Raw genomic sequence first — 13,644 nt, forward strand, 5'->3', positions numbered from 1 at the left:
ACTTTAATGTAATGCTTTAATGTAACACTTTGATGTAACATTTTAACGTAACATTTTAATATAACATTTAAATGTAACACTTTAATGTAACATTTTAACGTAACACTTTATCATAACATTTTAACGTAATATTTTAACATAACACTTTAATGTAACACTTCAACGTAACACTTTAACGTAACACTTTAACGTAACACTTTAATGTAACACTTTAACGTAACATTTTAACGTAATATTTTAACGTAACACTTTATCATAACATTTTAACGTAATATTTTAACATAACACTTTAACGTTACACTTCAACGTAACACTTTAACGTAACACTTTAACGTAACACTTTAATGTAACACTTTAACGTAACATTTTAACGTAATATTTTAACGTAACACTTTATCATAACATTTTAACTTAATATTTTAACATAACACTTTAACGTAACACTTCAACGTAACACTTTAACGTAACACTTTAACGTAACACTTTAATGTAACACTTTAACGTAACATTTTAACGTAATATTTTAACGTAACACTTTATCGTAACACTTTAACGTAACACTTTAACCCAACATTTTAATGTAACACTTTTACGTAACTATAAACTATAGTGAAGCATAATAATCGTTCAGTTTGTGATAAAAACACAACATTTGGCAGATATGTAGATTCATTCAAGAGTGTGCAAAGCAGTCATCAAGGCAAAGGGTGGCTACTTTGAAGAATCTCAAATATAAAATATATTTAGAATTGTTTAACACTTTTTTGGTTACTACATGATTCCATATGTGTTATTTCATAGTTTTGATGTCTTCACTATTATTCTACAATGTAGAAAATAGTAATAATAAAGAAAAACCCTTGAATGAGTAGGTGTGTCCAAACTTTTGACTGGTACTGTATAATAAAAAATATATAGATTTCAATCCATCACAGGTTTGACGCCTGGGGGGGTGGCGGGGGGGAGGGGGCGTGACATCCATCTTACAATATAATGGTTGAATATATTTAAAGATATACTCCAACTATTTTAGAACCTTATAAATACAGTAAGAACACTTAAGGGTTAAAAAAAAAACATGTTTTGAGCAAAATAGTGTTTTTATTTAGACACAACTGCAAACTTTAAGGAGTAGGCCATTCCAGGAAGTTGGTCTGGTGCTGCCCTCTGATGTCATCACCCTCCCCCCACCACCCCCACTTGTGCCATGTCATGAGTATATCTGGACCACCTACTGAGATGTGCGTTTTGTTAAGTAAAACAAATCAAATCAAATTGTATTTGTCACATGCGCCGAATACAGTGAAATGCTTACTTACAATCCCATAACCAACAATGCAGTTTTAAGAAAAATAAGTGTTAAGTAAAAAATAGATGAGTAAAAAATTTGAAATCAAATGAACAAATAATTAAAGAGCAGCAGTAAAATAACAATAGCAAGGCTATATACAGGGGGTACCGGTACAGAGTCAATGTGCAGGGGCACCGGTTAGTCGAGGTAATTGAGGTAATAGGTACAGTACATGTAGGTAGAGTTAAAGTGACTATGCATAGATGATAAGCAGAGAATAGCAGCGTAAAAGGGTGTGATTTCATTTGTTTTTGAGAAACTTACCCCAACCAGTGATTCACTTCCTCATTCTCGCTGTGCAGTACGGGTGCTCTGAAAAAACATGAACAAATGCTCCAGAAATAACCAAATTTGTCAAACGTTCTCGGTATAGCGATGCAGGTCTCTAGATGGTGTACACATGAAATTGTATATAATGCACAATGAGGATGAGGAAGTGACTTGTTGGTTGTGGTAAGTAAAAAAAAGTGAAATCACAAAAACTGTGTCTGGACCTTTCTATAATATTTTAGGGAGTTTCCCTAGCCACTGGGCTTCTGCATCTGCGTTGCTTGCTCTTTAGGGTTTTGGCCGGGTATCTGGAAACTGCTGATATAAAAAGGGATTTATAAAATCAATTTAATTGATTATCATATCTATTAGGTTGCTAGGACATCGTCAGGTCCCAGCATCATCATATCCTTCTTCATCGCTGCTGTGGCCTCCATCTTTGCCGGCTTGTGCTACGCTGAGTTTGGGGCCCGCGTCCCCAAAACGGGGTCTGCGTATCTGTACAGCTATGTGACGGTGGGAGAGCTACTGGCGTTTATTACCGGGTGGAATCTGTTGCTGTCCTACGTCATAGGTAAGATACAACTGCATACTACTTCATTCTACTTCAGGAGTTTTCCTAACTATGATTTTGGGAGTGAACTATTCCTATCTGATCCACACTCACAGGCCAGTTTTTAGGTACGCCACCCCGTTCACGTAAATGTATCACTCCTATAGACAGTCACGTGGCTGTGGCTTGCTATATAAAGCAGGCAGACGGGCATCGAGGCAATGGGCAAAACGTGTGACCTAAGCGACTTTGATAATGGTATGATCATCGGTGCCAGGCGCGCCGGACTCAGTATCTCAGAAACAGCCGCCCTCCTGAGCTTTTCACGCACGACAGTGTCTAGGGTTTACCAAGAATGATCAAACAAACACAAAACATCCAGTCAGAGGCAGTCCTGTGGGTGAAAATAGCTTGTTGATGAGAGAGGTCAAAGGAGAATGGCAAGAATCATGCAAGGAATCAAAGTGAGAAATATAAAGATCCAGTCCAAATATAAAGATCCAGTCCATTTAAAGATTCGGAGGCCCCTTACACTTCAGTGTTGTGATGCAAAAATTCTAGAAAAATATATAGAATTTTCAAGGTATTGTTGGACATTATTCATTCTAATCAGACAGGTTTTTTACATGGACGATACATTGAAGATAATATAAGGCAAGTACTGGAAACAAAAAAACAATATGAAAAATCTGGGAAACCAGGCCTGCTCTTCATAGTGGACTTTGAAACGGCTTTTGATTAAGTGCGACTGGAGTTTATATATAAATGCCTGGAACATTTACATTTTGGAGAATCTTTAATAAAATGGGTTAAAATCATATATAGTAACCCTAGGTGTAAAAGAGTAAAGAATGGCGACTTCTCAGAAAATGTTAAACTGTCAAGAGGAGTAAAACAAGGTTGTTCACTATCGGCATATCTATTTATTGTGGCCATCGAAATGCTAGCTATTCAAATCAGATCCAACAATAATATTAAGGGATTAGAAATCCAAGGCTTAAAATCCAAGGTGTCATTGTACGCTTACGATTCATGTTTTCTTTTAAATCCGCAACTTGGATCCCTCCACAGCCTCATAGAGGATCTAGATACTTTTTCTAACCTCTCTGGATTACAACCAAATGATGATCAGTGTACTATATTATGTATTGGATCACACAAAAAGACTACTTTTACATTACCGTGTAGTTTATCAATAAAATGGTCTGATGGTGACGTGGACATACACGGTATTCATAACCTGAAAGAAAGAAATGATCTCACTACAATACATTTTAAGAGAAAGTTTGCAAAAATAGATAAGATCTTGCTACCATGGAAAGGAAAATACCTTTCCATTTGTGGAAAACCACCCCGATTAACTCTTTAGTCATATCCCAGTTTATCCTGATTAACTCTTTAGTCATATCCCAGTTTACCCTGATTAACTCTTTAGTCATATCCCAGTTTACCTATTGTCTTATGGTCTTGCTTACACCTAGCGACCTGCTTTTTAAATTATATGAGAAAAAAATATTCCACTTTATTTGGAACATCAAGCCAGACAAAATTTAACGGGCCTAATTTATATAATGAATATGAATTTGGAGTGCAGAAATGATTAAATATTAAAGCATTAGACCTCTCACTTCAGTCATACAAAAGCTATACTTAAATCCGAACTGGTTCTCTAGCTAATAGTAAGAATGTCTCACCCTATGTTCAAGAAAAGCCTTTTTCCCCCTTTATTCAGATGACAACCTCTCACTTTCAGTTATTTGAAAAGGAAATCATCTCCCAAATATCACTATAAATATAAGCCATAGAAATGTGGTTGCAATTTCAATTTAATCCACCAAAAAAGACAGAACAAATAATACAACAAATATTGTGGTTAAACTCAAATATACTAGGAGGCCTTTTGCCTTTTGATAGGCCATCATTGTAAATAAGAATTTGTTCTTAACTTACTTGCCTAGTTAAATAAAGGTGAAATATTTCTATTTTTTTTTAAACACTGCTGTACAAATTCTGTCTCTCTCTCTCTCTCTCTCTCTCTCGCTCTCTCTCTCTCTGCCTCTCAATTCAAATTCACAATTCAAAATTTAAGTGCTTTATTGGCATGGTAAACATACAGTACATACATACATACATACATACATACATACATACATACATACATACATACATACATGCAAACATATAAATACATATACATATACATACATATATATACACATCTTTAAAAAATATATATTTCCTTTATTACCCTCCAACCTTACTACACCTCCCCCAATTAGAGTAAACTAGTGAACAACAACACTTAGGCCTGTATTCTGAGCTTATACATACTATATACATTTTATGGACACAGTCTATTTTACAATAGTTTTATTTTGTTTGTTTTTAACTCTTGTCCTTCCTCTACCCTCAACCTCTCTCATGTATTTCTGATGTCCATCCGGTTTGATTTCTATTTGCCTTAACTTTCAAACTGTACTCTTTCAAAAGAGTTTTTAAACTATATACGTTTTACGAACACAGTATGTTTTACATTAGTTATCTTGTTGTTATTAGTCCCAACCTTCAGCTCCATTCAACCCCTTACATCTATCTCTTAACACCATCCATTTTAGATTTATATTTGTCATATATTTTTTTAACTGTGCTATGATGTTTCACAAAAGTTATATTCTCATTCTTTGTACAGATTGTTAATTGAAAATAAACATTACTGCTAAAAGAATTATTATATTATTGATCGATTGACTATGACTTTTCAGATCACCCAGTAGTGCAATCTGCAGAGTTAGCTCCAGGTAAATATTGAAATTCTTTAACCATTTCTGAATCTGCGACCAAAAACAAGCTACATATGGACATTACCAAAACAAATGATCTAATTATTCTGCCTCTTCGTGGCAAAATCTGCAGAGCGGGGAAGGTTGTATCCCCCATATAAATAACATTATGTTGGCTGAAAGAATTCTGAATAATTATTTAAATTTAAAAATGTGAAGTTTGCGTATCAGTTCATAAAACCATGTGCCATGGAATCGGTACGTCAAAAATCTCTTCCCAACTATTTTGCAATCTATATGGCACTGCTGTACATTTTTGGGTCCTTAATGAAACTGGTATATATTTTTATTCATCACAATTTTCTTTAACCAATTATGGTCTTTAATGCAGGGCCGACAGACAAGTTCCTTACTTTCTCCCCCTTCCACTTTCCTCTTCCATTTTTGCAGTAATGCTGCAATTAGTTCGTTGTAATTTTGGGTAGAGCAGACATTTCCATATGTTTAAGTTAGCTGCATGTATGACATTAGTCCACCAGTGGTTTTTATGATATCATTTACAAAGATTATACCTTTTTTTAATTCAAATTTGTATTTATTTATTGAATGTAACCTTTATTTAACCAGGTAGACTAGTTGAGAACAAGTGCTCATTTACAACTGCAACTTGGCCAAGATAAAGCAAAGCAGTGCGACACAAACAACAACACAGATTTACACATGGAATAAACAAACATACAGTCAATAACACAATAGAAAATACAAAAATAAAAAAAGTCTATGTACAGTGTGTGCAAATGAGGTAGGATAAGGGAGGTAAGGCAATAAATAGGCCATAGTGGCGAAAAAAATACAATTTAGCAATTTAAACACTGGAGTGGTAGATGTGCAGAAGATGAATGTGCAAGTAGAGATACTGGGGTGCAAAGGAGCAACAACAAAAAAAAACAGTATGGGGATGAGTTAGTTGGATGGGCTATTTACAGATGGGCTATCTACAGGTGAAGTGATCTGTGAGCTGCTCTGGCAGCTGGTGCTTAAAGTTAGTGAGGGAGATATGAGTCTCCAGCTTCTGTGATTTTTGCAATTCGTTCCAGTCATTGGCAGCAGAGAACTGAAAGGAAAGGCGGCACCCACGCGTGCTACGGGTGGGTGTTGCTATGGTGACCAGTGAGCTGAGATAAGGCGGGGCTTTACCTAGCAAAGACTTATAGATGACCTGGAGCCAGTGGGTTTGGCGACGATTATGAAGCGAGGGCCAGCCAATGAGAACATACAGGTCGCAGTGGTGGGTAGTATATGGGGCTTTGGTGACAAAACGGATGGCACTGTGATAGACTGCAACCAATATGCTGAGTAGAGTGTTGGAGGCTATTTTGTAAATGACATCGCCGAAATCAAGAATCGGCAGGATAGTCAGATTTACGAGGGTATTGTAACGACCCTGGGTTTATAAGTGCGGATATCGACTCTGCCGCACGAGCATGCTTGTGCGGCACAGTCAATAGCGCGCTGGACTTCGGGCTAGAAGGTCGATGGTTCGAGACCTGCTCCCTACCTGTTTCAGTATGTTTGGCAGCATGAGTGAAGGAGGCTTTGTTGCGAAATAGGAAGCCGATTCTAGATTTAATTTTGGATTGGAGATGCTTAATTTGAGTCTGGAAGGAGAGTTTAGAGTCTAATCAGACACCTAGGTATTTGTAGTTGTCCACATATTCTAAGTCAGAACCGTCCAGAGTAGTGATGCTGAGCGGGCGGGCTGGTGCGGGCAGCGATCGGTTGAAGAGCATGCATTTAGTTTGACTTGCATTTAAGAGCAGTTGGAGGCCACGTAAGAAGAGTTGTATGGCATTGGAGTTCGTCTGGAGTTTCAACCAGGAGATGCTACTGTGCTCCTAAAAACAACTCCACGGCAGTTAAGTTAGCACCTCCTGGGCGATACTGACCCATAAAAACAAAATGTGATAATTAAGAGTCTAAATAGTTGAAGTCAATTACCTAAAGGTTAATCAATCACATTTAATGCCAAATTTAACCAATCACATTCATATCTACTGTTACGTCCGTCGTTCAATCAAGACCAAGGGGCAGCGTGGTAGGCGTCCATTTTCTTTAATTTTAAATGTACCACCAAAAAACAATAAACAATACAACGAACGTAAAGCTAGGAGTGCAAATACATACAACACAAAAACAAGATCCCAAAACTGAAGGTGGGAAAAAGGGCTGCCTATCTATGATCCCCAATCAGAGACAACGATAGACAGCTGCCTCTGATTGGGAACCATACTCGGCCAACAAAGAAATATAAACATAGATTTCCCACCCTAGTCACATCCTGACCTAACCAAATAGAGAATTTAAAGGATCTCTAAGGTCAGGGCGTGACATCTACCCTCTAGGGCGCTCTCTGTGCTCTGGGTATGTACGATATAACACAACACAGTAAAATAATGATTCAAAATGAACTCTCTTCTCTTATCGTTATCTTCTCAGGGATGTATGACACTGCGTGATAAAACGATGAGTACTGATTGATGGCTTGATCGTGAAGCACTTTACACACATATCCGTATATGGGTTGAAGATGAAAATCGCCTAAATTGGAACGTAGTGGGCTGAATGGGGTTTTACCCCATTTCCTAACTGCTAATTGGGCAACTTTTGCAAAAAAATCTGTCTGAGTTTAGGGAAATGCTGTAAATTAAAAGGACTCAATGTATTTTGAAAGATGATACGTTGAGGATTATAATAAATACCACTTTGACGTCATTACACCCCTGAGTCCAAATGGGCACTTCACGTATCATAAAACTCATGTCATATACAGTGTCAACATTTATGATCAATATGTTTAATGTTACAAGATGACATGGTGTCATACCCTGGATTGTTCTGAACCACATCAAAAATGATGATCTGTTTCTCTGAATTGCCTTGTGAAAGCAATCTAAGATCGTATTTTATAACTTAGCTAGTCATGTTGGCAATAGAACAAGCTTTCAAATCATGCCCACCAGATTGCGATTTATAATGGGCAGTTTTTGGATTCCATAAACAACAACAGTAATTGTGTGATGGCTGGAATGCAGGGTTGTGTTCCCAACAAAACAACTACACGTCTGCCTGCTCTAGTTACCCAATGGCACAGCTACAGTATTAGAGCTCTAAAAAGCACCTTATAGTTGAAAACTATAATTACTTCGAAACTGTGGACATGTGTGGCCACTTTGAGACAGCAGCTAGTCCTCTCAATCAAACCCGTGTCATTTTCTTGTCTTATGTTGCACCTACCCCACATTTTCCAGGAATATTCTCATCATGTTACTGAATGTATCCAGACTATTTTCAGATTTTGTTGTCAACAAATGTGGCAAAAAGTACAGTAAATGTAAAATGCGCATTAAATCAACAGTGTAATGTTTGGATTCAGTCTTGTGTCAGGTGAACTGTTGTGTCCTCGCTTTGGTCTAATAATTTTCACATTATCTCTAAACTGTTACCTTCCAATTGCTACCATGGTTATGTATATGCTTTTCATGTGTCTTCTGTAAAAAAAACATTTTAATTTAGCCCTATCCATAAAGGCCGATTCCCACCAGTGTAAAGGGTTGATTGATTGATCCATCTATTGTCACACATCATCATTATCCTGTCAGGGACATCCAGTGTGGCGAGGGCATGGAGCGGAACCTTTGATGACCTCATCGGCAACGTCATGGGGAATTTCTTCAAAGAAAACCTTTACATGGGCCTCCCGGGCCTCGCAGAATACCCCGACTTCTTTGCTGCTGGGCTCATTATGCTCCTGGCAGGTAAACTAAATCAGATTGATTGACTGATTGATCATTGGTTCGTTTAACAACATAGAGACATTAAAACTGTCTGGTACTGATGATGAACACATGTTTCTCGTGTTTCTGTCCTGTGAAGGTCTGCTGGCCTTTGGTGTCCAGGAATCGGCAATAGTCAACAAGATCTTCACGGCCGTCAACATCCTGGTTCTTCTGTTTGTCTTTGTAGCGGGCTTCGTCAAGGGAGACATCGGTAACTGGCAGATCAGTCAGGAGGTGCTCATCAACGCTACAGCAGAATTCCAGTATGCAACCATGTTTGACTACAATCTAAACGTTTGATTACAGTACAAACATTTCATTACAATACATGAGATATCCATTCATCATACCAAACTTGCTAGAAACTTCAGTGGTTGTTGAACACATTTCTACTGGCAAATGTGTGTGAGCGTGTTATAGCCATGTTAATTGCAGGAAATATTAGCGTGAATCTTTCAATCGAGATTTCTGGAAAACCAGGGAAGTTTGGGAAAGTTACAAGAATTTTGCAACCCTATATATATAAAGTTGAAGTCGGAAGTTTACATACACTTAGGTTGGAGTCATTAAAACCCGTTTTTCAACCACTCCACAAATTTCTTGTTAATAAACTATAGTTTTGGCAAGTCGGTTAGGACATCTACTTTGTGCAGGGCACAGTAATTTTCCAACAATTGTTTACAGACAGATTATTTAACTTATTACTCACTGTATCACAATTCCAGTGGGTCAGAAGTTTACATACACTAAGTTGACTGTGCCTTTAAATGATGTCATGGCTTTAGAAGCTTCTGATAGGCTAATTGACATAATTTGAGTCAATTGGAGGTGTACCTGTGGATGTATTTCAAGGCCTACCTTCAAACTCAGTGCCTCATTGCTTGACATCATGGGAAAATCAAAAGATATCAGCCAAGACCTCAGAAAAACATTTGCAGACCTCCACAAGTCTGGTTCATCCTTGGGAGCAATTTCCAAATGCCTGATGGTACCACGTTCATCTGTACAAACAATAGAACGCAAGTATAAACACCATGGGACCACGCAGTCATCATACCGCTCAGGAAGGAGACACGTTCTGTCTCCTAGAGATACTTTGCTGCGAAAAGTGCAAATCTATCCCAGAACAACAGCAAAGGACCTTGTGAAGATGCTGTAGGAAACAGGTACAAAAGTATCTATATCCACATTAAAACGAGTCCTATATCGACATAACCTGAAAGGCTGCTCAGCAAGGAAGAAGCCACTGCTCAAAAACCGCCATAAAAAAGCTAGACTACGGTTTGCAACTGCACATGGGGACAAAGATCGTACTTTTTGGAGAAATGTCCACTGGTCTGATGAAAAAAAATAGAACTGTTTGGCCATAATGACCATCGTTATGTTTGGAGGGAAAAGAGGGACGCTTGCAAGGCGAAGAACACCATCCCAACCCTGAAGCACGGGGGTGGCAGCATCATATTGTGGGGGTGCTTTGCTGCAGGAGGGACCGGTGCACGACACAAAGTAGATGGCATCATGAGGCAGGAAAATTATGTGGATATATTGAAGCAACATCTCAAGACATCAGTCAGGAAGGTAAAGCTTGGTCGCAAATGGGTCTTCCAAATGGATAATGACCCCAAGCATACTTCCAAAGTTGTGGCAAAATGGCTTAAGGACAATAAAGTCAAGGTATTGGAGTGGCCATCACAAAGCCCTGACCTCAATCCTATAGAAAATGTGTGGGCAGAACTGAAAAAGCATGTGCGAGCAAGGAGTCTTACAAACCTGACTCAGTTACACCAGCTCTGTCAGGAGGAATGAGCCAAAATTCATCCAACTTATTGTGGGAAGCTTGTGGAAGGCTACCCGAAACGTTTGACCCAAGTTAAACAATTTAAAGGCAATGCTACCAAATACTAATTGAGTGTATGTAAACTTCTGACCCATTGGGAATGTGATGAAAGCGATAAAAGCTGAAATTAATCATTCTCTCTACTATTATTCTGACATTTCACATTCTTAAAATAAAGTGGTGATCCTAACTGACCTAAGACAGGGAATTTTTACTATGATTAAATTAATTGTGAAAAACTGAGTTTAAATGTATTTGGCTAAGGTGTATGTAAACTCCCGACTTCAACTGTATGTTCTATATTGTGACCTCTCCAGGAACCTAACATCTACAGTCAGTGCCTTCGGAAAGTATTCAGACCCCTTGACTTTTTCCACAGTTTGTTACGTTACAGCCTAATTCTAAAATTGATGAAATAATTGTATTTCCCTCATCAATCTACACACAAGTGCTAAGTTATCAAAAATTAAAACCTAAATATCACATTTACATAAGTATTGAGACCCTTTACTTGAGTCTTCTTGGGTATGACTCTACAAGCTTGGTACACCTGTGTTATGGTGTGTACTGGAGGCGAAGTCAGGTGCAGGAGAGCAGAGAATAGTTAACAGGCTCACATTTATTTTCCGTTCCAAAACGAGAGCACTATATTAATCAAACACGCTCAAAACACGGAACATAAATAAAAGTCAAGTGCATAAATCCAACACCACATAACATGAAACAATTACACAAAGACATGATGGGAAACAGAGGGTTAAATACATATAGATTGATGGGGGAAAATGAAAACCAGGTGTGTATGGAACAAGACAAGACAAATGGACATATGAAAAATGGAGCGGCGATGGCTAGAAAACCGGTGACGTCGTTCGCCGAACGCCGCCCGAACAAGGAGAGGAGCCGACTTGGGCAGAAGTCGTGACAACCTGTGTTTGGGGAGTTTCCCCCATTCTTCTCTGCAGATTATCTCAAGCTCTGTCAGGTTGGATGGGGAGCGTTGCTGCACAGCTATTTTCAGGTCTCTCCAGAAATGTTAGATCGGGATAAAGTCCGGGCTCTGGCTGGGTCGCTCAAGGACATTCAGAGACTTGACCCGAAGCCACACCTGCGTTGTCTTGGCTGTGTGCTTAGGGTCATTGTCCTGTTGGAAGGTGAACCTTTGCCCCAGTCTGAGGTCCTGAGCGCTCTGGAGTAGGTTTTCATCATCTCTGTACTTTTCTCCGTTCATCTTTGCCTCGATCCTGACTAGTCTCCCAGTCCCTGCCGCTGAAAACTTCCCCATAGCATGATGCTGCCACCACCATGCTTCACCGTAGGGATGGTGCCAGGTTTCCTCCAGACGTGAGGCTTGGCATTCAGGCCAAAGAGTTCAATCTTGTTTTCATCAGACCAGAGAATCTTGTTTCTCAGGGTCTGAAGGTCCTTTATGTGCCTTTCGACAAACTCCAGAGGGCTGCCATGTGCCTTTTACTGAGGAGTGGCTTGTTTTGGTACCCTTTCCCAGATCTGTGCCTCGACACAATCCTGTATCTGAGTTCTACCGAGAATTCCTTCAACCTCATGGTTTGGTTTTTGCTCTGACATACACTGTCAACTGTGGGACCTTATATAGACAGGTGTGTGCCTTACCAAAGCATGTCCAGTCAATATAATTTACCACAGGTGGACTCCAATCAAGTTGTAGAAACATCTCAAGGATGATCAATGGAAACAGGATGCACCTGAGCTCAACTCTGAGTCTCGTTGCAAAAGGGTCTGAATATTTGTGCAAATAAGGTATTTCTGTTTTATCTCTCATAAATTTGCAAACATTTCCTATATTGTGACCTCTCCAGGAACCTAGCCTCTACATCAACATGACCAGTATATATGTCCTGTATTGTGACCTCTCCAGGAACCTAGGCTCTACAGTCAATGTGACCAGTATATATGTCCTGTATTGTGACCTCTCCAGGAACCTAACCTCTACATCAACATGACCAGTATATATGTCCTGTATTGTGACCTCTCCAGGAACCTAACCTCTACATCAACATGACCAGTATATATGTCCTGTATTGTGACCTCTCCAGGAACCTAGCCTCTACAGTCAATGTGACCAGTATATATGTCCTGTATTGTGACCTCTCCAGGAAGCTAGCCTCTACAGTCAATGTGACCAGTATATATGTCCTCTATTGTGACCTCTCCAGGAACCTAACCTCTCCAGTCAACGTGACCAGTGTATATGGGGATGGAGGGTTCTTCCCGTACGGTTTCGACGGGACAATCTCTGGAGCCGCTACCTGTTTCTACGCCTTTGTAGGCTTCGACTGCATCGCCACAACAAGTAGGCCTACCTGCTTTGATCTTTGAACATGCACAGACACACTAACCTATATACCTATATATCAGAAACATTTCCATCCTACATAAACATGAATAAAGCCAGGCGCTTCTCCAAGCTTTGTCCATACAGTATCTTTGGTAATGTCTACTCTACACAGAATACTTTTTGGGTGAATGTTTAGGCATATTGTAACAGTCGATATTCTTTGCTTGCTTAATTGATCTATATTGGCTGATTGATCGACTGATTGACCATTCTACTGACTGGCCAATCGACTTATGGACTGATTGATTGACAGCGCTTCATTCATTCATTCATTCATTCATTCATTCATTCATTCATTCATTCATTCATTGTCTCTCTCCAGGTGAGGAGGTAAAGAACCCTCAGAAGTCCATCCCACTGGGCATCGTGGCGTCGCTCCTCATCTGTTTCCTGGCCTACTTCGCCGTGTCGGCGGCCCTCACTCTGATCATGCCCTACTACATGCTGAATGTTAACAGCCCGCTTCCCGTGGCCTTCGAGTACATTGGCTGGGGGCCCGCCAAGTATGTGGTGGCTGTCGGCTCACTCTGCGCCCTCTCCACCAGGTAGGTAGGAGAACATGTGAAGTCCCTGGTCAGGCATCATTTCTGTCTGTCTGTCTGTCTGTCTGTCTGTCTGTCTGTCTGTCTGTCTGTCTGTC

The 13,644-nt window shown here is 39.5% G+C and overlaps 1 protein-coding gene across 4 annotated transcripts in view; it reads left to right on the forward strand.

Moving 5' to 3' along the window:
* The window catches only part of LOC106612296 (cationic amino acid transporter 2), an 87,547-nt gene that overhangs the window by 65,215 nt on the left and 8,688 nt on the right, over positions 1-13,644 (forward strand). For all 4 annotated transcript variants that reach the window (XM_014213334.2, XM_014213337.2, XM_014213335.2 and 1 more), the window contains exons 5-9: positions 1,994-2,195; positions 8,614-8,769; positions 8,888-9,053; positions 12,823-12,959; positions 13,327-13,549. In XM_014213334.2, the coding sequence (XP_014068809.1) occupies positions 1,994-2,195; positions 8,614-8,769; positions 8,888-9,053; positions 12,823-12,959; positions 13,327-13,549 (884 nt within the window). The remainder of the gene's footprint in view (positions 1-1,993; positions 2,196-8,613; positions 8,770-8,887; positions 9,054-12,822; positions 12,960-13,326; positions 13,550-13,644) is intronic.

This window comes from Salmo salar, chromosome ssa09, assembly GCF_905237065.1.
Source record: "Salmo salar chromosome ssa09, Ssal_v3.1, whole genome shotgun sequence".
Lineage (NCBI taxonomy): Eukaryota > Metazoa > Chordata > Actinopteri > Salmoniformes > Salmonidae > Salmo > Salmo salar.